This window comes from Pteropus medius, unplaced genomic scaffold (genome assembly GCF_902729225.1).
Source record: "Pteropus medius unplaced genomic scaffold, Ma_sr-lr_union100, whole genome shotgun sequence".
Lineage (NCBI taxonomy): Eukaryota > Metazoa > Chordata > Mammalia > Chiroptera > Pteropodidae > Pteropus > Pteropus medius.
Window position 1 is genome coordinate 1,852,914 of NW_024349801.1, and position 27,015 is coordinate 1,879,928.

Sequence of the window (27,015 nt, forward strand, 5' to 3'; positions counted from 1 at the left end):
AGCCCCTTAAGGCCCCGCCCCAGTCTCGTCCCCTCTCAGACTCCGCAACGGGGACCAGCAGTCCTGTATGGCCACGCCCTCCAACGGCCCCGCCCCCTCTCCGGTCCCACCCCCTTTCAGGTCCCGCCCCGCCGGCTCTGCTCTTTCTTAGGCCCACCTACCGGCCCAGTCCCAAGGTCCCGCCCACAACAAGCCCCGCCCCACGGGTTCCGCCCCTCTAAGTTTCACCGAGGCTCGGAGGCCACCGATGGAGCCGGAGGTCCCGGTGTTGCGCGCCGCAGGCGGCTTTGGCCGAGCCCGGCGCCTGCTGGCCGCCGCCTCGTGGCTGCCATGCGTGGTGCTGGGTCTGGCGCTGAGCTCGGAGCCGCTGCTCACCGCGCTGCCCGCGCACCACTGCCGGCCGGATCCCGCACTGCTGCCCCCAGCGCTGCGCGCCCTGCGCGGGCCCGCGCTGCTCGACGCCAGCGTGCCGCGCCTGGGTCCCGCGCGCGCCCCAAGCCCCTGCCTGCTCCTGCGCTATCCCGAGCCCGCGCCCCGCGCGGGTCCCAACAGCACGGGGCCCTGCACGCGAGGCTGGCACTACGCGCTGCCCGTCGCCGGCCTGCTGCGTAGCCCAGTCACTCAGGTGCGGGAGGACTGACCACCTGAGTTTTCTGTACCATGTTCCCCCTCCCCCTGCCTCCTTCCTTCGTCCGCCCTTGCCGTCTATCCCCTTCGTCCACTCTATCACTCCATCCCCCTTGCTCCTTCCCACTCCTGTCCTTTATTTTCTATTCTTCTGTTTTCCCTCTCTTATCCCCTTCATCCTGGCCTCTCTTTGTCTCTCCTTCCTCTGTCCCCATTCCTCTGGACCCTCTTTCCCCCTTTTTATCTTCTCTCCTCTACTTGCTTTCCTTTTCCCCCCTCCCCGTGCCCCCTCCTTTCTCCCTCTCCTCCGTCCCCTCTGTCCCCTCCTTGCTCCATTCCTTCTTCCTCTCTCTCTCCTTCCCTCTGTCCCGTTCCTTTGTACCCCCTCCTCTGCTCTTCTTCCTCTGTCCCCCCTTCCACCCCCTTGCCCTCTGCTCTTGGTCTCCTGGGGCTCTCATTTGGGGGACTGACGGTGCAGCTGATGCCCAAGTTGGTGAGTTGCCAGGCACAATGGCAGAGTCTGAGGCCCAAGGGCTGCCAAGGGGGGCAGGCAGCCTGGAGGAGGAGGAGGAGGAGGAGGAGTTAAGCTGAAGGTATGACCAGGTAGGTGCCAGCCAGGTGGTCAACAGGGCCTGGAGTTTACTTCAGTGCCACAAACATTTTGAGCAACATGTGGCTTTGGGCTGTGTCAAGACTGGGTTCCCAAGACAGGAAGCTTTGAATCAAGGGAACAGTACAGTCAGTTGAGTTTGTGAAAGGCAGACATTTCACCTGTGAGGTGTGTGAGGGTTGGACTAGAGGCAGGGGCTCCTGAAGGGACAACACAGGGGTCTGAATGGGGAGAAATGGAGAGTAGACAGCTGGGACCTCCTGTCCTACCTTCTGGCTAGGGCCCGCCCATCTCTTGGCATCATCAGCCCTGAAGCCGCACCCCCACCCCTGAGAGAATTTGCTCTAGTGTGGAAACTGGAGCAGGGTTGCCACATTCCTGCCGGGCCTGTCTGGGGGCCCTCAGATGGGCAGAGCTTCTCTCCTCCCACCCATTCTGTTCTACCTCACACTTGCCCTCTTGTTGGTGTGCTAATCGATCAGCTCCCCACCAGCTTTCGCAAGCGATTTGATTTTAAAATAAAAACTCGGACGTAGTGTGACCCACAACAGTTTGTTAAGCTTGTAAAAAAAAAAGGCACAGGACACTGGAAAGGGAGGTGAGGAGGTGCAAAGCTGAGGTCAAGGGCCCTTGACCAGGAAAAGCAGGTAAGTACAGCCCTGCTTTTGAAGTGAGTTGCTCTTGAAGTGAGCAGGGCAGGGGAGAAGCGAGGGTGAGGCCCTGGGGGCCCAGGGCACAGCGAGTAGTAACTAATGTCAGCCCAGGGCCAGCCATGGGAGGAGAGTGAGGACTGGAGCGAGGTGTGTGAGTCTCCATCTGGAGAAAAGCAGAAACCAGACTTGGGGTTCTATGTGGGCACTCTGGGGACCCCACGTCGTTACCCCCTGGGGGCTCAGACCAGGAATTTTTCCAATTCCATGTGGGGCTCACCAGAGCCAGGAAAACACATCATGTGACCTTGAGCAGTTCCCTTGCCCTCTGCCTCAGTTTCCCCTTTCCTCCAGGGAGGAATTGGAACAAGACATCTAGGGGGCCCTTCCAGCCGGATATTCTGGGGACTCCAGCAAGGGGGGTGGTTCCTGGCTGGCTGATAGGTAATGGGTGTCCCCTGCAGTGGAACCTCGTGTGCGAAGATGGCTGGAAGGTACCAGTGGAGCAGACGAGCCACTTCTTTGGCTGGCTGCTGGGCTGCGTCTTCCTGGGCATGGGCTGTGACCGGTGAGGTGCTGCCCCTCCCCTGCAGCCCCTGAACATCCAGCTAACCCCCTGAGCTTTCCTGACCTACATCCATGTGTATTTCCCACTGGCCAACAGGTTTGGCCGCAGGGCCATGTTTGTGGCCTCCCTGGTGCTGGCCACAGGCCTGGGGGCTGGCGAGGCCCTGGCTGCTAGCTTTCCTGCCCTGCTGGCCCTGCGGCTGTTTCACGGTGGGGCCTTGGCAGGGGCCTTCCTCGCCCTCTACGTGGCTCGTGAGTACCATGGGGAGTCAGACCGGGCACCCACTCAGCAGGCTAGGCCTCCGACCCTGCTGGAGGGGGACATAGGTGGCATGGGAGGCCTCTCCAAACTTCTTTTGAGGGTTCTTCTTGAGAAGATGGGAGGATACTGTTTGCTCTGTGAGCTCTGCTATTTGAGGGCAGGCTCAGGTGCTGGAGTGGGCAGTGAGTTGGCCTCAGATGTCCGGCTCCTGAGCAGGTCGGCGGCTGGTCCTCAGAGCCCTGGACCGAGCAGCCTTCCCTTTCGAGAGGCCTCGGCCTCAGGCCATCTGTGTCTGCCCAGGCCTGGAGCTGTGCGATCCACCACACCGCCTGATGTTCTGCATTGGGGCCGGCCTCTTCTCAGTGGTGGGCACTCTGCTGTTGCCTGGTCTGGCCCTGCTCGCACAGGACTGGCACCTTCTGCAGGGGCTGAGTGCCCTGGCAACAGGACTCCTGCTGCTCTTTTGGGGGTAGGTGGCAGGAGACGGGAGGCTGTGTGTATCACTTCCCTCTGCACTTCCATGCAGCACCAGGCATGTGGATATGGGACAGGGACACAAAGCCATGTGATGTCCTGCTCCCAGGACCAGGGAGGGGGCATTGGCCCTTGTCATCCCTGTGGGGAGGAAGCCGAAGTCATCCTTACTCACCCCTCCAGGTTCCCAGCCCTGTTTCCTGAGTCTCCTCGCTGGCTGCTGGCCACTGGGCAGCTGGCCCGAGCCAGGAAGATCCTGTGGCATCTTGCCGAAGCCAGCGGCATGGACCCAGAGGACAGCACTGAGGAGGAGAGCTCCCTGGCTACAGGTTCCTTACGCATCAGCCAGGAGAAGGGAGGCCTGGGTGCTGGAGGAGAGGTGTCGCCCCCTCATATGCACCTCATGTCTCCTCCTGTCCACAGAGCTGGACGTACTGTTTGCAGGGAGCCCCCAGCCCCGGTACCACTGGGTCCTGGAGCTCCGGCACACCCACATCACCTGGAAGAATGGACTCATCCTGGGCTTCAGTTCGTGAGGACGGGAGGGCGCGGGTGGGCTGAGATGGATCGGTGTCCCCCACCTCTGCTGGGGGTTTAGTCGCCAGAGTCCCCAGCTCTGGCTGAACCCAATAACTTCGCCCTCCTTCCCAGGTTGGTCAGTGGGGGCATCAGAGCCAGCTTCCTCCACAGACTGTTCCCTCATGAGCCCACCTTCTACGGGCCCTACTTCCTGGCAGCTGGCCTAGAGGTAGTGGCCACCGTCTTCCTGCTCCTGACAGTGGATCACTGGGGACGCCGCCTGATCCTGCTGCTGGGCACCTTGGTCATGGGCCTGGCATCCCTGCTGCTCCTCGCCGGGGCCCAGTGTGAGTGCAGCGCCCTGCAGGCTAACAGGGTCGTCCTGTTGGGCTGAGGGTCAGCTCAGTGGTGGGGAGGGTCCTGGGATCGGCTCCCCCACCCCATTCATTTCTCCACTGGGCACCCAGGGAAACAGTCCCCCAAAGTTAAGGGATCAAAAAGATCTACATGAAGGGGCTAAATATAAGGGTCTGGTTTGGACAGGGGCAGCCTGGAAGAAGTTGCCTCCACCCCCCCCACCCCCTCACCACACACAAACAAGCCCAGAGTGCAAGTGCAGGGGTGAAGGGTTGGGGAGGCCAGGCCCAGCAGGGCCCCTGGGACATGGACGAGGGGAGGGATGGCCTTGGAGTGGCCCGACGTGGGCAGTGTGGGAGCCCTCTCCTTGTCCCCAGACCTGCCAGGCTGGACCGTGCTCTCTCTTTCTGTCCTGGGGCTCCTGGCCTCCCAGGCCGTGTCCATCCTCAGCAGCCTCTTTGCGGCTGAGATCTTCCCCACAGTGATCAGGTGAGCTTCAGCCACATGGCAGATGCGAGTCCTGCCAGGCCAGCCCCCAGAGCCCCCTGGGGACCGGACACCCCACACATTTCCCTCCCTAGCTTATCTTGAAGACTTCTCCATTCTGTCGTGAGCAGAGTTCAGATTGTCTTTTCCTGAGTGATGGGGGGCACACTGGCACTGAAGGGTCTGGACAACAGCTCAGGAATAGAGGAAGGGGAGATGAAGGTGTGAGGAGGGGCAGAAATGAGACAGCCTCCAGAGAGGGCAGAATTCCAGGGGAAAAATCATTTTCCAATTTTCTGTTGAAAAGAACAAAACTTGTTCCAGGGCAGGGAGGAGCAGCTTTTCCACAAAAGTGTTTTCAGTTTCGTTTTCCTGGAGCTCCCACACCTCTGGCTCTCGCTGGGTCCAGGCCTCCCTGGGGGCACTGGGAGTTACAGGCTGTGTCCACGTGCCCATCTGCCTGTGAGGGCGGCCACCTGCCCAGGTTGCCCACACCGTGCCCTCTCCTGCAGGGGGGCAGGGCTGGGCCTCGTGCTGGGTGCCGGGTTCCTGGGCCAGGTGGCCGCCCCACTTGCCGATGCGCATGGCCGGCGGGGCTTCTTCCTGCAACACGTGGTTTTCACCTCCTTCGCCATCCTTGCCCTGCTGTGTGTCCTGCTGCTGCCCGAGAGCCGTGGCCGCAGGCTGCCCCAGTCACTGCAGGATGCTGACTGCCTTCGCCGCTCGCCACTCCTTCGGGGCCACCCTTGCCAGGATCACCTGCCCCTGCTGCCATCCTCCCACTGCCGGGCCCAGACACAGCTAGTCCAGGAGGGGTGACCCTGGCTGGACAGACACACTTCCCCTCGGATGGCCACATGTCCGTGTGGGCAGAGGGGTCTCAGGGAGGAGCCATGGGGATAGTGTGAAGGGGGAGTCCCCTCTTGGGTCCCTTGTTCCTCGGGGTCCTGGCCCCTACCCCCCACCACTTGTGGAGGATAAAGGCATCCATAGAACTTGGCATCCTCACTGGTTCTTCCCTCAGGCCTCAGCCCGGGGCTGGAGGGGGCTCCCCACTCTAGGCTCAGTACCCCAAGCCAGTGTGTCCACAACCCCATCCACTGCCCCCAGGACCAGCCCTCTGCTGTAGCCTTGGTGGGGCTGGGGTGGGGTGAGGCCCTATAGGTCACTGTGGCAAGACAGCACATTTTCAATTCACATTTGCTGGAGAGCTGCTTCCTTTTATACAAAGATGAGATCTGCATGGGGGGAGACAGACCTGAGAATGGGGGGGGCCGCCTCCCCCCCCCCCACCTTGCAGGTGACTTGGAACAGGGCTATTGGGCCTTCAGGATGGGAAGGGTGCCTCCTCCCTGCAGCTCCACTCCAGGCTTTGGGGTCTGCCCCATGGACTCCATCCTCCCCTGGGAGAAGTAGGCTGCCCAAGGTCCCCAGGCATGGAGCCAGGTGGCTGCTTCTGCCGATCTCCCCGGTCACGTGACAAACTGTTGGCATGTCTAGTTGCGCTCCTGTAGTCAGGCTGTCCATCTTGGTAAGGATGCCCACCCTACGTGTCCAGGTGGTTGTACCCTCAGCAGGGTGGGTACAAGTCCTCATCAGAAAGCTCCTTTCTCTGTCCTCAGTGGCCACTGCATCCTGCCCTCATTCAGGCCCTCTGGGGGTGCCATACAAGTCAGCCAGCTGTGCGAAGCGGGGGCCCCAGTCCTGGAGGCAGCTGTAGTCTTGGTCCTCATCACCCAGGCTGGATAGGATGGAGCTCAGTGTCCCTGCCACAGACCCATCCCCTTCGTAGTCATAGATGAGAGCTGTGTCGTAGGGTGGGACGCTGAGGTCACTGTCCGCAGCCTCTAGGCCCTATGGAGAGGTCCCAGGAGCTCAACACCCATGCACACACAGCCCAGCTGCAGTGCAGGGTCAGGTCAGCCTGAGGTATGGCACCAGGAAGGGGCAGAGAAAGTCTGAGGGGTGATGAGGTGTTCTTGGAGCTGCCTCGAGTACGTGATGGTGGGGGCACCATTGGTAGCCCCCACCCCAGAATGCAGATTGAAAAGAGAAACTTCTCTCTGGGCAATTCTCCTTCCTTGGGGTCATAACCGTCACCAGCCTTCCCTGAGGACTGTGTCCTACCTGAGGCTTCCAGACACTCCATCTGGGAGACCAGCTGGTTCTGCCTCTTAAAGATTTGGCAAATAGTCTGTCACCTCCAACTCTGCCATCACCTTGTCAGTGTATACACTGGCTCCCAAAGGGACCTGCACCAGGGCCTGGCCCTTGCTGGGTATCTGTCAGGGGCGTTCTCGGAGCCAGACTGCTAAGTGTATGCGGGCGTGGCCCCTGGCACACTACTGACAAGTACCTGCATGCTCCCTCTGCTGCCTACCCAATTGGATTTTCCATGTTCTGGGCATCTCCTCTGCGGACCTCAGGACGTCAATGCTGCTGTGTCCAGAGGAACTACTAAGGATGCCTGGATTCAGCTGGCAGTTGCACTTCCACCGGCAGGGGGCATTAAGTTTCCTCAGCCAGCGCTTGGTGGACAGAACTGCAGGGCAGGCCCCAACCAACCTCAGCTTAAACCAGGCCCACCGCTATCTGGTGCGGGGGGTCACCAGCCTCCTCTTCCCACAGGACTTTAGTGCCTGTGGCCCCTCGTTCCCCCAGCTTCACTCAGCTCTCGGGTTCTCAGGAGCTTCCCCGAAGCTCTGCCAGCAACCCCAGCAGTGAGCCCACACCCCATGACAGCACGTGCACAGGAGTAGACAGAGACGTGGACATGTACGGGTATGTGCATGCCCATCTTAGTTCCTGCCCTCTCCGCCCACCCCTGGGAGACCTACATCGTTGATGAAGTCTGCGATGTCAGCAGGGCTGGCGGGCAGCACACGGGGTGGTGGGGGCCGTGCCCGGCCAAATGGAGTGTCCCGGCGCAGTGGTGGCCGTCCCAGAGGGGTTGCCACCTCTGTTGGGTGGCGCAGCTGGCTGATGTCGTAGGCATCCTGTGGACAAAGTGCATGGAATTGAGCCAGGATCCAGGACAGGGTAGGTTTCCATCCCAGGCACCTTCCCGAGACAGGCCTCAGGAGTTTGGGTGTAGGGAGAGAGGATCTGGGGAGGCCCCTCCCCTTGGAGCCTAGGGGCTGGCCCACCACCTGGACTCCCAAGGACCTTTCCCACTGCCCAGCATTCTGAAACGGCACGCTGCCCACCCCACCCCTGCCCTTACCTGGTCCTCCTCCCCGCCCCCTTGCTCATCATAGTTGAGGATGTTATCTCTGAGATCGTCCTGCAGCCCCTGCAGAAGCCCCTTGTCCCACGACTGCTGCTGGAACCGTGCAAGGAGGGCCACGGGCAGGGCGAGCACTGGGCAGGCAGACAGGGCTAGGTGGGTGTTTGGCAGGTCTGCATGGGGGCTATGTGGGGCATGGGGAGTGGGGGAGGAGGGCACGGTGTCCCAGGGTGCCGGGGTCTGAAGGCAAGGGTCTCAGGGAGCTAGCACTCACGGAGCAGCAGGATGACACTGGCCAGCACGATGACCAGAGCACTCAGGCTGATGCCCGCGCCCCCAGTCCTCAGGGCAGCAGCCCCTGGCAGGCAGGTGCCGTCCGGGCTGCAGCGGCACACGGTCACGTTCAGGGGCTGCTCGCGCTGCTGGGGAGGCTGCCCTGAGTCTTGGAGCAGCAGGCTGAGGCGGTGCAGCCCCTCCTGGACCTGGTGACGTAGCCGCAGGCGCGCATGGCTCACTGTGGAGAGTGCCTGAGGTCAGCAGGCCCCTCCCGGACTGGCCATGTCCGCTCCACGTGCCGTGGGGATCATGGAATGATGGGTCTGTTTCCCTTCTGCCCACTGGGCCTGATAACTAACCCCTGCCCCCTGCCCCGCCTGAGGATACACTCAGGTAGGAACACGTGTTGGGTGCCCCCCCAGGTCCCATGGCTGGACCCTCAGGGTGGGGGAGGGTGGAGCTCACTGTTAATCTGGCTGAGGCTCCAGTTCCGGGCCAGCTCTGGAAACCTGGGGCTCAGCTGGAAGTGGAAGGGGGCCCCATGGGGTGGCAGGTCCTCATCTGTGGCACTGAGGAGAAGGCCAGAGCCTTGGTCTGGCTTGCTGCACAGGCTTCCAGAAGGTGGGGACAGCTCAGGGGCATGATCGTTGACCTCCAGGATCTCAATGGACAGGGTCCCAGTGGCTGTGCAGGGCGGGGAGGCTGCACGCAGAAGAGGCCTGGTGGGTTCCTTGTCCCTCCTGAAGCCCACTGCCCACCTACAAGTCTGCTTAGTGGAAGGCCAGCTCTTAATCCTTGGGCAGCAGTGGGGACACCCAGCCTGGGCTAGGAAGCCTTGGAGCCCAGGTGTGGGCTCGGTGCTCACCATCGTCGTGGGCCAGGATGATGGCCCTGTACCAGCCATCCTTCAGGAAGGGGGACGCCGGGCTGAGCACACGCCGGGTCTGGACCCAGCCCGTGGCTCCATCTACTTGCAGCCAGTCCTCAGGGTCATAATCCTTGGAGTAGCTGTCAGCCAAGGAGGGCAGGAAGGGACAGGGTGACCCTGAGCCTACACAGGACACGCTCCAGAGGTGTGGTCACCCAGACACACACATACATACATCTTCCCCATGCATATGCACGCGCGCGCACGCACACACACACACACGCGCCTTTGAGGCCTTAAGCTGGTGTTTTCTATTCCAAATCACAGATGAGGAAACTGGCTCAGGAAGGCAGGTGAGCTGCCCGGGGTCCCATGGTGACTGAGTGACACAGTATCATATCCATAAGATTCAACCCATGGGCACCATGGAGACAGACACAGATAATGCAGGGCCGGGCCGGGGTTGAAATCCAAGATTTCAACCAGGGCCAGTCCCATGAGAGCAACCCTTGCCAGAATGAACAGGGCTGGGCACTCCGAAGCTGGCCAGAACAGACAGTGGCCATGTCAGTGTGCAGTGTGCCCAGGCCTGCCCTACGGAACAAGGTCGCACCAATATGCACACACGTGAGCCTTGAGACTCCCTGGGCTGTCAGGGACACACACAGGTGAGCCCTCCACACTCTGACCAGGGCCCTGATGGGAACCCTCCAGGCACAGGTGCCGGGGTACCCTCAGCTGTGCTCCCGGCCTCAGCAGGGAACCAGGGAAACGGAGGAATGGGGCCATCAGCTCCCTGTGTCTCACCCCCAGGGCCCCTGGCGCAGGGGCAGTGAGGTCACCTGAGCCTCTGCAGCTGCTGCGTGTCAGGGTCTTGGGCAGAAAAAGCGGCCACAGGAGTTCCTGGGGCTGCCCCCTCGGCCAGGCTGGTCCGCAGTGGGTTCTCCTGGAACACGGGCGCCTCGTTCACGTCCTGCACTTGCACTCTGACCCAGGCCTGGCCCCGCTCGGGCCTGGAGGCCACCGCCTGCAGGGGGGCCTCGTTCCGCACCACAACTCTGAGGTCATACTGGTCACAATTCTCATAGTCCAGAGGCTGAAGGGTGGGGGGAATGAGAAGGAAACAGAGCTGGTAACCTGCTCAGGACTCCAGCCCCCACTCACGTTTGGGCACCTGAGCTACAGGGCCTACGGGGCCAGGAGAGGCCTCCACGGTGGTGCTGCTGACCCCTGGGGTGGTCCTTGGAGCCCCCTACTCTCCTTCTCCTTTACGGCCTTGGAAAAATAAAAACTACACGGGACAGAAAAGGCACAAGGAATAATGTAAAAACGATAAAATAAATACCTATCTCTCAAACTGAATTTGTTGGGTGCCGTGTGGTCAGTTTTATGTGTTGCTTGGTCGGGTGGTCCTCCCCAGTGACTGAAGCAAACACTCATCTGGGTGTTGCCAAGAAGGTATTCGGTAGATGTGGTTAAATTAACTTCTATAATCATCTTGCTTTAAAGAAAGGTTATCCGGGACCATCTAGGTGGGCCTCATCGTAGTTGAAAGTCTTTAAGAGCAAAACAGATCTCTGAGGAAGGACTTCTGCCTCAAGACTGCAGCACCAGCTCCTGAGTTGCTGGCTCACCCTGCAGATCTCAGACTGGCCCAGCCGGCCTCCATAATGGCGCGAGCAAGTGTCTGGGAATAGATGTCTTCACATACCAATATCTAAATATATCTACATCTCTACACGTATATATACACGTGTGTGTACATGTATCTCTTACTGGTTCTCTGGTTTCATATCTGGCTGATGCAGGTGCCGTCTGTATTCATACACACTGATCACACACGTAAGGTGGCAGCACGCTGTAAATCACACACAGGCTTGCGGGAGTGGCCCTGTTGCCCTGTGGTCAGTGCGGCCTGAGCCTGCAGTCCCAGCACTGCCCACCCTCTTGGCTTTGTGCCTCCCTCTGCTGTCTCCTGAAGATGCACGGAGGGTCCAACTGGGGTCTCAGGGTGTGGGGAGAGGTGTCCTCCTCAGCTCTGCCCGTGGCAAGACCTGGGCACGGGGAGCCGTGCACCCTGCTCACCTTCACCACAGATAGCACGCCCTCGTTGGTCTTGGGGTCTGTGCGGATAGCAAACTGTCCATCGGGGTCGCCCTCCAGGATGGTGAACCTGGCCACCCAGTTGGGTGAGCCTGGCAGGTCCCCGTCCTCCACCTCAAGCCGCCCCACGTCAACTCCGCTGACGGCCTCTGTGGCTTCCATGAAGAACTGCAGGAGACCACCCTGGTTACCTCCGGGGTTGTTGGGGTGGGGACGCCCTCCCTCCCTCCCTCCTGGCTAACTCTGCTGCCTACCCACTGGGGGTGTCTTCCCAGGTTTGTCTGCCTTGGGAGTCACTGTTCCCCCAGGGGCCCCTTGAGTCCCTCTCTGTAGGACCAGCTCCCAGCTGCACAAGGGCTTGGGGGAGACACAGAAGGGGTATCTGGAATGTTTCTCCCAGGGTCTCTCTCCTGGCTCTGCCTGATTCTGCTTACCGCTCACAAGCACCACCTTCGTTGATCCCCAACTCAGGTCTCTGTGGTACTTGTGCAGGACTCCTTCCCCAAAGCACCCAGCCGCCCACCCTCCCTGCTGGGCCTGAGGAGGGAAGGTCATCCGTAGCAGGGGCTGAAGGGGGTGGGGACAGTGGTGGCACCTCATCCCTGGTGAACCCAGGGGCATTGTCATTGATATCCTCAACAGTGATGATGGCTGAGGCGGTGGCGGTCAGGCCATCTCCAGACATGTCCGCCACCTGCAGGGTCAGATTGTACACGGCGACCACCTGGGGGGATGGCAACATGGGGTCAGGAGACAGGGTGGGAACAAGGCCAGGGCTGGCCGGCTGCTGTAGGGCTGGGGGCGGGGCAGGGCAAGGAGCAGGCCACCTGTGAGCTCAGCCCACACAGGCGAGCCCTGTGGGCAGCAGAGTCCCCTGCTCCAAGCACCAAGTGACTCCAAGCACCCTGCCTGCTCCCAAGCTCTGGGGCAAAATGTGCTGCCTGGCCTCTCAGGGTCTGACAGCACCACTGTCAACCTCTGACTCTGCCCCAGTACAAGAGGGGGCAAGAGATCAGGTACCAAGTCAAATAAACGTATGCGAAGCACCTACTGCATGCCGGGCACGGAGGGGCGCCGATGAGCTGGGTCCCTGCCCTGGGGCGTGGCAGAGAGAGAGAGACAGATGGAGACCACCTAACACAGCGAGGGCCCAGACAGAGCCACACAGGTGGCTGTGGAGAAACCAAAGGAAGCTTCCCAGAGGTGCCAGTACTGCACAGAAGCCCAGCGGTGACAGGCAGCAGTGGTCCCAGCTGCTCTGTCACTCCAGAGCACGAGTGGCTGCTGTGGGGCCTGAGAGGTGAGGGGATGGCCCTACCCCAGGTGACGAGCCTGAATGCTGAGTAAGGTAATAAGGTAGGGAGATTTTTGGCAGAAAACATGCCGAGAGTGTGTCAGGGACAGGTGCCATGCTGAGGGCTTTTCACACCCTCTCTCAACCTAACTCCACAAGCACACAGGAGGCAGGTGCACCCCAAGCTGAGTCTCCACCCAGAGCCACCGTGAATGTCCGCAGCAACTGGGGGCCCCCTTCAACTGTAGGGGAGGCAGGGTCTGGGTAGGCAAGGCCGGGGCAGAGGGCCCACCTCGACATGACCTGCTCCTGCTTGTCCAAGAGCACCAAAGAGGTGAGCAAAGATGAGCCAAATGTGACACTGGCTTCCCTGTCCCTAGCTTTCAAAGTGGAGCGGTGGTGGCCTCACCTCTCGATCCAGGCCCACTTGCACCGTTCGTATCTCCCCTGTGTGCTCGTCGATGCTGAAGAGCTGGGGGCTGCCCTGCTCCAGGATGGAGTACCGCAGGGCCGCATTGTCTGTTTCTGGGTCGTCAGCATCCGTGGCCTCAGCCGTGGTCACATAAGTGCCTGGGAAGGATGAGGACACGTGTGTGCGATACCCACGGTGGCAACCCCTAACTCCTGCTCCCCTGCAGCCCACTATGCCAGGTCCAGACCCCTCCCCGCATCTGGCCTGCGCAAACTTCAACGTCCAAGCCTTTTGTCTTGTGTTGTTTCTGGGGGAAGACACAGAAGTGTCTGTTATATGGTCGATAAGAGCTGACACCTGTGTCTCCCACAAGACACCGAGACAGCCGGGCAGGGGCTGAGAGCACTGGGTCCAGGCGAACCAGCAGAAGAACCTGCGCTGACCCTGAATCCCAGACACCTGGGAGACAGATGATGTGCTGGCATGCCGAGCAGCTGCTGTCCTCAGCCCCACCTATAGACATTCAGAGACGATCTTCAAAATAAGTGCTTAAATGCTTCGAAATGTCAGCATCACGATTAAGGAAGTAAAAGACTTATATAATGAAAACTATAAAACATTGCTAAAAGAAGACATAAATAAATGGAAACACATCCCATATTCATGGACTGGAAGACTTAATCTTGTTAAAATATCTGTACTAACCGATGTGAGGTACAGATTCAATGTAATCCCTATCAAAATCCCAAGGCTTTTTTTTTTTTATATATAAATTGAAAAACAATTCTAAAATTTATATGAAATTTTGAGGAAACCCAAATAGCCAAAACAATCTTGAAAATGAAGACTAAAACTCGAGGACTTACACTTTCTGATTTTAAAACTTACTACAAAAGTATAGTGATCGAAAGTGTGGGACTGCCATAAAGACAGACATATAGGCCAAGAGAATAGAATAGTGAGCCCAGGAATAAACAAACCCTCACTATATGGTCAAATGATTTTTGATAAGGAGGCTAACACAATTCAATGGGGAAAGGAAAGTCTTTTCAACAAATGGTGCTAGGAAAACTAGATATCCACATGAAAAGAATGAACTGGACCCATAATTATCTGGCACCACATACAAAACTGAAAACTCAAAATGGATCAGAGACCTAAATGTAAGACCTAAAACTATAAAACTTAGAAGATAACACAGGGCAAAAGCGTCACGACACTGGATTTGGCAATAATTTCTTGGATGTGACACCAGAGGCGACAAAAAGAAAAAGAAACAAACTGGACTTCATGAAAATTTTAAAAATTTGTTCATCAAAAGACAGTATCAAGTGAAAAGACAACCACGGAATGGAAGAAAATCATACATAAGGGATTAGTATCCAGAATATATAGAGAACCCCTAAAAACTCAATAATAAACAACCTGACTCAAAAACGAGCAGAGAACTTGACGGGCACTTCTCCAAAGAAGACGTACAAATGATCAATAAGCACATGAAAAGATGCTCAACATTACTAATCTTTAGGGAAATGCAAGTAATAATTACACCCACTAGGGTGGCTACCCAAAACACAGAAGATAAGTGTTGGCAGGGAAGTAGAGAAGTTGGAACCCTGTGCACTGTCGGTGGGAATAGAAAATGGGGCAGCCACCGCGAACAGTATAGCAGTTACTCAAAAAATTAAAAATAGAATTACCGTTCGACCCAGCAATTCTATTTCAGAATTAAAAGCAGAGTCTCAAAGACACACTTGTACACTCATATTCGTAACGGCATTATTCACCACAGCTAACATAGGGAAGCAACTCAAGTAGCCATGGACGAATAAACGGATAAGCAAAATGTGGTACATACGTACAACGGAATATTATTCAGCCTTAGAAAGGAAGGAACCCCTGACACATGCGACGACATGGTTGGAGAGTGTACTCAGTGAAATAACCCAGTCACGAAGAGACAAATGCTGTATGATTCCACTCACATGAGGCCCCTACAGTAGGGACAGAAAGTAGGACGGTGGCTGCCACGGGCTGGGAGAGGGGGGTGGGGAGTTAGTGACTGAGGGGGACGGAGTTTCAGTTTGGAAAGTTGGAAAAGTTCCAGAGATGGTTGCTGGTGACAGTCATGCAACATTTTGAATATATTTAATACTGTTGAACTGCATGCTTAAAAATAGTTAGATCGGGGAGGTAGATGAGGTAAAAGGGGTCAAACATGTGGTGACAGAAAGAAATCGAACTAAGGGCGGTGAACACACAATGCAATATATATGTGCCTTACTCTCGAATTGTACACCTGAAGCGTACTGGATTCCATTAACCAATGTCATCATAATAAAAATGAATGAATGAATGAATGAATAAAATAAAATCAGTTTTCTCCCTTTTTTCAGGAAAGCAACCAAAAAAAAAAAAAAGTTAGAATGGTAAATTTTATGTTATGTGTATTTTACCACCATAAACGTTTTATTAAAAGTCAGCGTCAAGAAAACCTAATGGCTAAGGGACTGTTCCAGACAGAGAGATGAGGAGGCCCTGGTGCTTGCAAAGGGAAAATCAGTTCCGCCCTAATAATGAGAATGAGTGGGTAATCCACAAAATAGCACTTATTTTGAGTTCGTCAGATCGGTGAGGGCAGAAGGCACCCTGATAAACTAGAATTCGGGATGTGACCAGCTTCTCCAAGGAGAGTGGCTTTCGCCTTTGTTGGAGCAAGGCAGGAGGACACAGCCACCGCAGAAGCAGGAAGAGAAGAGGTGAAATTGGATCAGACTCTCAGAGGCTGAGCGTGGGCTAGCATGACAGCTCCCAGTCTTGGGAGCCCCCACCCAAAGGGATCTCTTTTGTCTGTCCTTTCCACAGCATCCCACAAGGGCTGATGAGAGAGACCGGGGCAGGAAGAGGCCCTGGAAGGCACCTATGGCTCGGGCCTGCAGGGGCTGCCTAGGTTGGGCTGAGCAGGAGAACTGGAGAAGCCTGCTGGCGCTCTGTACTGTTCACAACTACAGGGTGATGACGGGGTTGCTGGGGGAGGAAAGGACCCTGCCCTAAGCAGGAGGACAGACAGGCGGTTTGCCTTGGGGAAGGGGCAGGAACCCTGAAAAAGCTTCACCCCAGAGGCTCAGGTACACATGGACCACATATAACTGAGACTCCTGCCCCTACCAGGAGCCTTGCCCAGGTACCACGCAACAACAGTCACCCTGGGAGCAGGTAGGGGCATGGAGAGACCCCTCCGTGCGTGGGCATGCAGCCCCTGCTGAAGTCTGAAGTGCAGCAGAAATACCAAGAGAAGCTCCAGGAAGCTGAACTAAACCAGCAACAGAGGCCGAGGCTGGCCCACCTACAGATGACACCTGCCTGCTATCTGCCTCCCCAAAGTGAGCCATTCCCCCCGATGCCCGTTCCCAGGCATTCACTATTTACCTCCATTTCTGCCGTTACCCACAGAAGAGCAAGAGGGGAAAAAAAAAATCCATCCTCCAAGATCGAGCAGCAAACACTGGGGCTTTTACCTGACAGACCTCTGAAAGAACTACTATTAGTGTGTGAAAGGCTCTCATGGAAAAGGTGGGCAACATGCATGAACAGACAGGGAATTCAGAGTAGACAGGAACTATAAGATGAGGCAGGGTTTTCTTTTGCTATGAAAAACAGTATTGGGCTATTGGTATATGTCAATATTAACTTCCTGATTTTGACAAGTATACCGTGGCTGAGTTATCATTATATATACTGACGGCATCAGGCTGGCAACCAGCAGTGAAAGAAGGGAGGGAAGGAGAAAAGGTTAAAAGCAAACACGATACGCAGCACACCTCCGGGAAGGGCATACAGGAATTCTTTGGAACTTTTCTGTCAGTCTTAAATTATGTCAAAATGAAAAGTTAAAAGTAAAGAAAAAAAAAAGGATTGTCATTTTAAGTCATGAAAAACAAAAAATGGGATGAAATAAATATGAGTGGCAAAAGAGGACACACCTCTGCCATGAACCAGTGCTGCGCTCCCATCCGGAGACGGATGCACTCTACTCGCCTTGGATTTGACCAGCCCCCTGAGAGCAGGGGGCAAAGAAGGGCTCACTGTCTGGAACGGAATCTGTCTGCCCTGGAACAGACTCAGACAAGTGAGACCCTTCTGTAAAGACTGTTAAAGAACAGAGGATTGTGTGTTGTTTGCCGTCAAAATGTCGAATTAAGAAGCAATAAGAGGGAGTGACTGCTTAATGGGCTTGGGGTTTCCTTTGGGGCGGGGGCGGGGTGGGGACGAGAGTGTTCTGGAACGAGATGAGGTTGCACAGCACTGTGAAAGTACTCAATGCCACTGAAGGGTTCCTTTTCAAATGTTTAAATTTGTTATGTGAATTTCACCTTAGTTTCAAGGAAGCAGCAGCAGCAGCCAGAGCTTTGCTATCCACAAATCCTCTCATAAATTTTGGAAGAATTGGGGGTTTGAAATTTATATCGAAGTGGAAAATGACTTGCGGAAATTCCCTTCGTTTTGGAGACTTTATTTACTTAATTTTAGACTCTTTGAAGGACCTTGAAATTCTTGCTAAAGGAAAATCCTGAACTTCTGACCCACCCAGAGCCCCTCCCGCGGGGGAACAGTGGGCGCGGGGGGCCGGGCTCCTGCTCACCTGGGATGGCGCCCTCCAGGACTCGGCCAGCAAACACCTCCTGCTGGAAGACAGGCCTGTTGTCATTCTGATCCACAACCACGATCTCCAGGTCCGTGGGCTCCTCCAGGGTGGATCCTCCCAGGTCCAGAGCGAAGGCGCGTAGCTGGTCAAGCAGAGATCAAGGACGGAAACTGTGATCCCCAAACATCTGTGGCTCCCATGAGGGCCACTCGAAAGGGGCAGTAAGTGCGGCTTTGTGTTTCCTTATTTCCCTCCGCACTGCCCTCTCTCTCAGATCTCTCAATCCCAAACCCTCTGCGGGGTGGGTTGTGTGGTGCCTTGCCCGGGGTCCGCCCCTGCGAATCAAGGGGTATTTGCTGATGGGATTTGGCAAGACCACGGGATTCTCCTGACACACCATCCCCACCAGCATAGCCGGGAGAACTGGCTATGGGCGAAGAGGGTGACATCAGTGTCAGCTGGTTCTTTCCAGGGGGGCGGCGCCCACCCTTCCTGCAGGCTGCTCAGTCCTCCCGCCAGGGCCAAGCTGCTCCTCCATGGAGCCTTGGTTTGCTCCTTTGGTAAATGGGGATAGAATCCTGAACACCTGCTTCCTAAGGTTGCAGGTCCTAGTTCCAAATCCCCGAACCTGCCCCTCAATTAAGGACACCAGATTTTGCCGGAGAAGCTGTCTTAGCCAGACGTGGGAACAGAAGGCTGGAGTGGGGAGGTGCCCCACCCGGAAGCGGTCTGTCTTCTCCCGATCCAGCACGGCATTCAGGAACACCTTCCCTGTGAACTTGTCAATGGAGAACACGTCTCGAGGCTCCTCGTCCACACCGGGCCCCTGGATGCTGTAGATGACACTGCCCAGCTGCTGCTTGTCCGACTTGATCTGCAGGGGTAGGAAATGGGCTGGGGGACGTGCCCCCAGCGGAGGGGTCCCTCCCTCTCTGAAGTCCTGGACCCTCCCCCAGTGAGGGTGGGCAGCTCAGCCTGTGGCTCCAAGGGTTCCTCCGTTTAAAGCACACATGTTCAGGGACCCACGAGGACAGCCAGCCCTGGCTCTGCCCACTCTGGCCCCTCCCCCTCACCTGCACCAGCGGGTAAGGAAGGCGCTTGTGGTTCTCCGACACACTGATGGGGGGGATGACCCAGGCTCTCCGCACACGGCCCGGCGTGGGTGCCCGGCGCCAAGGGAACAGGGTGCTGGGCCTCCTCAGCCCCAGGACCCCTAGTGACAGGCCCAGGCTCTGCAACAAAGACACAAACAGCCTAGTGACCCGGGGAGCAGGCAGTGCTGAGCCCCATCCCCCTACTAGCTAAGGGTGAATGAACTGTCCCCTCCCTGGAGGGCAAGGGACACCTTGACCCCCATCAGAGCCCTGAGCTCATGGCCCTGGGAGGCCCCGACAGCCACACCCCCAAGCTTGGAGCCCCCAAAGCCCAGCGTGTATCTCCTGTCCTTGCCCTGGGGCCCCTAACCCAATGACCAGGAGTTGTCGCAGACCCTGGGTGACTGGGGGGGAACTGGCCATGCTGTGCCCCCATCTCTTCTTCCGGAGTGTCAGGCACTGCCCCCCATGTGACCCAGGGGCGGCTCAGGCGCCAGGGCCTGGAAGGCATGTTGTTCTGGGGAGGTGGGGACCATGGCTGGAGGGGAGGCGAGTGATGAGGGATGGGAACAACTGGCCTGGCTGCGGCCCCTCCCCAGAGCCCCTTGTGGGTAAGGAGTCTGGATAAGCTGGGCGCAAGCGAGGCGGGTGTCCTGGGAGCACTCCTGCCCCTCCTCATGGCTGGATCTGTCTGAGGTGGGGGTGTGGGGGTTCCTGGCTGGCAGGCCGGGGCAGTGGGGGGAGGGGAGTGACACGTGGCCATCCCAGGCCTCCTCAATGCTTGAATTCTTGAGGGTTGGTGGGGGTCAATTAAACCAATGCTTTTGTCAAAAGAGGCCTAAAGAGGGGAAGCCGCCATCTGGGGTACAGAGTGCCCCAACCCCCCATTCCCCGCCCCGCTAGCCTGTGCTGTTTTTCTCCCAGAACTGTGAAACCAGGTGCCATTTTCACACAAATACTTTAGTTCTTGAAAGCTGGGGGCCCTTGGGCATGCTCCTCCCTCCTTATCCCACAAGCCCAGGGACCTGGGGAGCCCTGTGTGTGACGTCCCCCCAAGCTGCAGTGCCCCTGGGGCTTCAGAGGGATGATGAGCATTGGCAGCTGTGCTCTTCCCACTCCACCCCGGGGGAGGGGGCATTCAGGCACACCCCCAGACCAGGCTGTCACCACCAGCCGAGCTCTGGGGTCAGAAGTGGGCCGAGAGTACAGTAAGTAGCGCACAGGGGCTGAAACTCTCTCCAGACCCACTGCCAGCTGCCTGTCACCACAGATAGTCCCGCCCTACACTCAGATGGAGAAACTGAAGCCCAGAGAAAGGACTCATCCTGTGAGTCAAGAGCAGCTGGCAGCGGCTCCAAAACACATCCTGTCGGGATGGCCCTGGTTTAAATTAGGATCTCCGTGCTGGCTCCTTGACTGGGTGCTGGCTGTCTTGAGTGTGAGCTCAGGCACGGAGGTATTGGGGCCCCTTCATGCTCCCCAAATTACAACCGAGGCCGACTCTGGTACAGCTCTTGAGGGGTACAGAATATGGCTGAACCTGGGGATATTGGGGGAGGAGAAGAGGGCTCGGTCACCTGCTGGGGCCCCCGCTCAGTTTGGCTGCAGGAGAATGTGAGATGTACCCTGCCAGGCCTGTCAGGCCCCCTCCGCCATTTGCAGCTGCCCCCTGCCCTGCCCTCCTCCTAGGCCCAAGGCAGGGCATGCCAGCTGGGGCGTACAGAGGGGACACACCCTCCTAACCCCTTTCCTAGCCACCAGCCCTCTGTGTCCCAGGGCATGGCTCTGGGAACTGTCCGCCCTCAGCCAGCGCCTCCAGAGCCCTGGATGCTTCTGAAGGGGGCTCCCTTCTAGTCAAGGTGGACTGGGTGACCCCTGAGGCCCCTCCAAGGGGGGCACAGGCTCCCTGCTGCCTCTCTCCTCAAGCACCGCGCCCCCACCCCAGCCAGTGCTGACTTCTGCTCTCTCACCCTTCCAGCCATGCAGTCTGTGGAGGGCAGCATGGGATGAGGGGGGCTGGAGGCCTCAGGGAGCAGGGAGCCACGACTGGTGCGTGGAGGGTGCGCAGGGGTGGGACAGGGGCCGAGGCCGCTGCTCTGTGTAATCTATGGTCTTTCCTCTCCTCTGTCACCTACCGCTTCTGCTCAGGGCTTGTTCTCTGTTCCCAGGGCCCGGCACAGTACATTCTCAGACACTTTGTTGACAGAATGGCACTAACATCCAAACTAAAGCTGACCTCTCCGATAGCCCCAGGCCACCTCTCCAATTCTGGAGTACTCCCACCATGTCGCCTGAAATGCCAGGGGCATGTCACCTGCAGGGCCTGGAGTCCATGTAGCAGAAACCCAGTTTATAGAAAAGACCAGGTGGCTGGCCAGGGCCCCCGAGCTCCCTGTATTCAGACAGATGGCAGTGCTGGCATTTGAGCCTGCCCGGGGCTTCTCGCCAAAACCACCCAAGCACAAGCCACTTCCAGGTCCGCATGGAGTTCCCACCAAGTGGAGACCTGCCTACCTTTGTCACCGTGCTAGTGGGAATTGTTTCTTGAGTATGGCGTATGGGGTGGAGGTTAGGGGTAGGGGTGGGGGTCGGGGGGTGGGGACAATAGCGAGCCGGCCTCCTGCCTTGCCCTTTGCCCGCCTTCACTTCCTCCAACCTCCTCCCCAGACCCACTCACAACCCTCACAGGCCCTAGGAACTGTGGCGATCGCCTGACTTCACAGCTCCCCAGAGTGAGGCTCAGCAAGGTTAAGCCATTTTTGCTTAAGGCCACAAAGCACAGAATTGCTGGGAGCCACAGGGAAGCCCGCGTCTGAACCTCCATCTCTCAGGTGAGTAAACTCTGAAAGAAGCCCAGTGGTACGGTAGCAGCCACTCTGCCTTGACTTCAGCGTGGACGGAAGAGGAGCGGGGTGGGGGGCAGGGCACAGTCCGCACGTGCTCCTTGACCTCAGGCTCGAGAGGACACACTGCCCTATCTGGCTGCTGCCACACCTGAGCCTACCACAGAGCCTCTGGCTGCCCCTCCCTTGCCAGTGGCCTTGGCTGACACTCCAGGATACCCAGCAGCTTGGTGTGGGGCCAGCGCAGTCGAGGCAGAGCCTGGGAGTCCCAGGTCCCAGTCTGTCCACAGCCCGAGTTCATGATGTTGGCAGAAGCCGCAGAGCTTTGGCAGAGGCCCCTCGCCCAGATCAGAGGCTGCGGTGGGTGGGGTAGCTGGACCGGGCCGCAGCCAACTTCCGGAGCCTGGGAACACTTCTCAGTTTGTCCTTTGTCCTCTCACCAGCCCCTTCCCAGAAGACGTGGCCGGCTGGGGGAAGTTGCTGCCTGGGGATCTTGGGGCAAAGCCACAGGGACAAAGCCAGCTCACAAAGACCACCCTCCCCCCAAGCATGGTGACAACACCCTTGAGTAACATGCACTCAGATATGCTGCCCCCGTCACTGTTCCCCTGGCCAAGCCAGAGCCAATGGGTGTCATGGGCCCACTACCCACCTCTGCCTCCCCCCTCCACTCAAGCTTTCCAAAATTCAAGAACCCAGAGAACACTCTGTAACTTAAAGAGAGGCCAGGGCCACTGCTCACTGGGGTCCGCCTCGCCCCTGCACCAACCTAAGGGTACAAGCCAGACTCAAGCTCCCATCGAGATGGACGGAGTGACCCTAGTAGAAGGGCAGCCAGCCGAGGGCAAGCTGCCTGGCTGGGGCTTCCTCCTGGTGACCCAGGTGTGAAGGGCCCTGGGCTCAGGGGAGCAGCCGCCCCACCTCCTGCCCAGATGCTTCTCTGGCCTCTCATAGGACTGGTGATCGTGCCTCCTCCAGACAGCACAGGAGATGCAGAGGGGCGGAGGCACTTAGCACAGGCCAGGATTCTAAAACCTGACTGATCAAAGAATCACTAGGGGCATGAGGAGGTTAAAACAGGAATTCCACGAGTTTACCCCAGAACTACTGAATTAGAAAGCCCATGTGGCCCGGGAGCCCACGTGATTCCTGGGAGTGCTGGGGAAACAGGCAGGCACTGGGCTGAAAGGTGGGGTTAGGGTCGAACAGCCCTGACAAGGCTCCCACTCCACAGGCAAGTTCCTCCACATCTTGGGAACTCTGTGATTGGGGTGACACCAGCACCTGCAGTGAGGGCCAGACAGAACACACTGAGCACCGGATAAATGCATCACCGTCAGCGCATCGATTCTGTTCAGAAGAAATGAGGAAAAAGTGCCAACCCCTGGAGGGACCCTGCCAGCTACCCCTCGCCCTCCGCAGGTGTCTATGCTGCCTGCGGACCTGGGGCAGCCCGCAGGGCTCGCTGCTTCTCTCATCCAGAACAACGTATTGTAAGGCACAGCCCATCTTCCGGGAGCCTGGGAAGAAAGCTGGGTGCGTGGCTGCACATTCACTGCCTTGGAAAGAGATGCTGGTAACTAGGGAGGCAGGGTGGAAAGTGGAGAGACCCCCACTTCCCCTCCTGGCTCTGTGGCCCCCGGGTGAATGGCAGGCAGGAGACTTGGGCTTGGGCAGGATGTTTGCTGATTGGGGCCCAGCTCCCCAGAGGGCCCCCCCTTCCTACACTATCCATAGCTGTGTGCCTTTGTTGGGTAAAAGAGAGTGAGCATTTTCTATTTCGCTCCCCTCCCGGTGTAGTCAGACAAACCTGACGAATTGGAGAAGCAGCAGCAGCTTGGGGAAGGGGTTCTGGGTGCAGGGACATCCCTCCAACACTGCCTAGGCCCTGGGTTTCTCAGATTCTAAGAACCAGGCAGGAGGCCTGTAGCCTGGTGGAGCCTGGGCTCTGGGGAGAGGCCAGGTGCCGTCGAAGGCTAGAAGCCCTGGCCTGGACTCCCCACAAGCTTCCAGGGCCTGCACCCCTTCCCCCCATGCTGGAATCCAGGCCACCCCATTCCTGGATGGCCTGGCAGGCATCAGGCATGCCAGGAATGGACCCAGCTGTCGGCCTGGCCCAGAGCACCCCCCCTCAAACCCCGGCCACCTCTCCAGCTGCTGCAGGATTCAGGGAAATAAAGATGGCCAGGCAAATGGCCGTGGGGAGGGGCAGCTGTTTCCTCCGCCTACCCCCGCTTCTGCTGGGACAAGCTGCCACACCCGAACTGTCACCAGGCTCTAGTCCACCTTGAAGAGGACAGTGGTCCAGGAGCCAACTCGCCCTTCTGCCTTGGTTACTGTCACCCTAACGAGGGGCTGACAGCCCCACCCGGTACTGGAGGAGATGGGTGCACTGCCGTGGGTGCCATCCTGTTCTGGGCACTTTTCCACGTTGCCCTGGGAGGTCTTCACACTTTGCAAAGCGCCCAGGAGTATGGCTGAGGCCCCATCTTCCTTCTGGAGCCCATGTGGCTCACTGGCTGGACACAGGCTTGGGGCCCCCTTCAGCAGGGCGTAGGTCTGCCCTGAATCATCCATGTTATCCCAAACCCTTTGCCACTCTGGAAGCGGGGGTTGGGTCCCAGAGTAAGCCCCGATACTGAAGATACTGTGGTTGGAGGTTGTGGGGTAGGGGACAAATATCAGTTCTGAGAATACACATCCTGAGCCCCCTCGCTGAGATTTTATGGGACGCAGCAGGGGAGCAGCATGCCTCATCTAAGGTAATGGATCTGTGTCTCCAGAACCGCCCTCTTCCCCAACCCCTCCCAGCCCACCTGAAAAAGCCCTGCTCAGCTGAGGCTGGCCTGCCTCGGGGGCTCACGGAGATGGAAAAACTAGCGACCAGGGGCAGCCATAGGACCCATATGGCTTGACAGGAGAGAAGTCTGAAAACTGAGCTAGGTGGGGGAGGGGTGGGCAGGGTCCTGACAGACATATTTCGGTGGGTCCAGGAGAGGCTCCCCTCACACCAGAGCTAATTTGAGCGCTGAGTGCTGGAACTTGAGCAGCCAGGCCTCCACTGGCTGGTCCCCACCGCTTGAATCCTGAAGCCTCCAGCTGTCTGGGGCGGGGGTGGGGGTGGGGTGGGAGAGTGGGGTGGCATTCTGCAGTTGCCCTGTGGGAGGGAAGAGGAATCCCAGAGAGGGATGGACCCCCCTTCCCTGCAGCAGAGCGGAAGGTGGATACCCAAAGACCCAGAGGAGCCGGTCTGCAGGAATGTGCCTGTGGACACCAGGCGGGGTGCTGGGGCAGAAATGCTATTCCTAGGTCAAGTGGGGAGGGAGCATGGGAGGCATGGAGCCTTTGGGGTGGATCCCAGTGTAGAGGTGCATCTGGGCCCCACAGGGGGGTGGTCTCGCAGCAGAGGGCTGGAGGAAAGCAGGTCGTGGGCAGCCAGGCTGTGCTGGGCCGAGGGTGACTGAGGCTGTGCTGAGCCAGCTGGACATGGCAGCTGAGGCTCAGGCAGCAGGACACTGTCTCCGAGGGGGGGCAGTGGGAAGGCCCAAAGGCAGGGGAGGAGGTGGATAGAGCCATGGGACTAGGTGCCTGGAACAGGCAGCTGCTTGAGGGTCCTGCTGGTGGGCACCTGGTCAGCCGCCAGGGCTGAAACCTGAGCTGGCCAGCTAGAGCTCGGAGGTCCATGAAAATTAGGGGGACTCAGGAGGGCCCTGTGGTGGGTTCTGGGAAGCCCTACTCTCGTCACTGTCATCCAGTGCTGCCTGAAGGGCCTGAAACTCTAACCACTGAGGGGCCCTGGTCTCTGGCCTCTGACCCTGGTTCAGCCCAGTCCCCAGAGGGCAGGAGGCCCCTGAGGGCACACTTGAGGCCACATGCTCCACTCCAGAGCACAGCCTAGCGCCTCCAGCAACCTAGGGCATGGGGAGATGTGGCACTTCCCAGGATGTACCCATAGTGGGAAGGAGGGGGTGGGGCTTGTGCTGCTTTCTACAGGACCATCCTGATCCCTCCTTGGGGAGGCTGAGGGACCAGTGGGGAGTGTGGAGGGTGGTGGGCTGTCTGCTGGGACCTGGCTCCCCTGGGCACAGGGCACTTCTAAGGGAGAGCGGGTTCCTGGAGGGCAGAGCCCTCACCTGCCCCTGCTAGCAGGGCACACAGAAGGGGGCCTGGACTACCCTCAGGAATAATGAATGTCACCTGCCAACCCAGCCAGGGAACACGAAAAACTGGCCTCCCAGCTCCTCCTGCTCTTGCTGTTCCCACTCTCCCTGCCCTCACCACAAGGCTGACTACCCCAGATCCCGGCAGGGCTGAGGGGCACACCGCAGAGGGAGGGGCCGGCCTGCTAAGTGGTCCCCTGGCTGCCTCTCTAGTCCAGGCCCCGGTAGTTACACTCGCCTCTGGGACACCCCAGCACAGAGTGCCCCAGCACAGAGTGCCCTGGAAAGCACTGCCCATCCATCCCATGACCCTCAGTTCACGGCTCCTCCCCCCTCTCCACACACACAAAGGCAGCCAGAGACGGTAGTCTCAGGGAGGCCGAGGTGCCTCACTCTAAGGCGCCGTTGGGCAGTGTAGCGGGGCAGGGAGCGCCCTGCACAGCGCCCATGCCTTACCTGGGCCAGCAGCCCGAGGGCGAGGAAGAGCACGACGTCCATGGACCGCGGCAGGGCTACGGGAAGAGTGTCCGGCCCCGGGCGGAGCTGCACCTCCTGCTCGGACGGAACCCGGTTGAGTGACAGCACAAGTGCGCGGGTAGTGGGTAGTGAGTGACTGCACGTGGCCGGGGCGGGGCCTGGCGCTGAACGACAGCACAAGTGTGCGGGATGGGTGCCGAGTGAGTGACAGCACGTGTGCGGGGGTGGAGCGGGCCGGCTTAATAAATAACAGCATGGGCGCGGGCGGGCGGGAAGAAAAGGGGCTCGGTGCTGGTGGGACAGCACGCGCGCGGGCGGACCGAGTGAGTGACAACTTGTGCGCTGGATGGGGCGCGGGACCTGGTCAGTATTGAATGACAGCCCCAGTTTGGGGAGAGAGGCGGAGCGAGGCCTGGGATGAGTGACAGCACGTGTGCGCCGAGGTCGGGCGGGCTAGTGACAATTCTTGGCAAGCCTCGGGCGGGGCCGAGGGCGGGCCCTGGCGGGGAGTCAGGGCGCTGTCCTGGGATGCTGCCAGCGTCAGGCGGTAGAACCAAGTCTGTCAGAAAAGGCAGCGTTCGGTGGGGATTGGGCTGGGGTATAAGAGTGGATTCACTCTCATTCTCTCTCTCTCTCTCTCTCTCTCTCTCTCTCTCTCTCTCTCTCTCTCTCTCTCTCTGCCTTTGCACTGGCCGTTTCCTCTGCCTGGAAAGCTGGCCCCCACACTTCCCCAGGCTTGCTGCTCTCTACCTTGAGGGCTTTGTCTAATGGCATCTCCTCACCGCCCCATTAGACATCGTCACTTTCCGGCATAGGCATCTGGAATCTGGGATCACACTTGCTGAATTGGCTGTCTGTGGCAGAGTTCCCCGAGCGGGGTTGTTCCCGGCTGACCACCAGGGCTAGCACAGAGGAAGGCCAGGCACAGACCCGGCCCTCCCACCCAACCCAGAAACCCTTCCTTCCTCCTCCGGTCTCTCTGGTCTCCTTGGCTGGCAGTTATTTGGTTAGGATCTTACTGCTCTCCTTAAGCCCCTGCATGCCTGGTGAGTACGTGTGTGCATG

The 27,015-nt window shown here is 58.4% G+C and overlaps 2 protein-coding genes across 3 annotated transcripts; one reads left to right on the forward strand and one right to left on the reverse strand.

Annotated features, from left to right (window-relative positions):
- Positions 1-233: 233 nt before the first annotated feature.
- Positions 234-5,547, forward strand: SLC22A31 (solute carrier family 22 member 31). Of its 2 annotated transcripts, XM_039888640.1 has the most exons (9): positions 234-625; positions 2,352-2,455; positions 2,552-2,706; positions 3,017-3,185; positions 3,374-3,519; positions 3,614-3,722; positions 3,842-4,056; positions 4,444-4,555; positions 5,065-5,547. In XM_039888640.1, the coding sequence occupies exons 1-9, from the start codon at positions 248-250 to the stop codon at positions 5,369-5,371; spliced, it is 1,695 nt and encodes a 564-aa protein (XP_039744574.1). In that variant the 5' UTR covers positions 234-247; the 3' UTR covers positions 5,372-5,547. The 2 variants fall into 2 exon arrangements, with proteins under 2 accessions (XP_039744574.1, XP_039744575.1); XM_039888641.1 differs by lacking the exon at positions 4,444-4,555.
- Positions 5,548-5,745: 198 nt separating this feature from the next.
- CDH15 (cadherin 15) lies at positions 5,746-26,182 on the reverse strand. Its single transcript, XM_039888639.1, has 14 exons — positions 25,930-26,182; positions 18,450-18,608; positions 18,095-18,250; positions 17,374-17,518; positions 12,729-12,889; positions 11,621-11,749; positions 11,008-11,193; positions 9,765-10,018; positions 8,920-9,062; positions 8,520-8,756; positions 8,053-8,292; positions 7,776-7,912; positions 7,390-7,548; positions 5,746-6,406 (listed from the first exon to the last, which is right to left on the reverse strand). Exons 1-14 carry the CDS (start codon positions 25,969-25,971, stop codon positions 6,194-6,196), a joined length of 2,361 nt encoding a protein of 786 aa, XP_039744573.1. The 5' UTR covers positions 25,972-26,182; the 3' UTR covers positions 5,746-6,193.
- Positions 26,183-27,015: the final 833 nt, after the last annotated feature.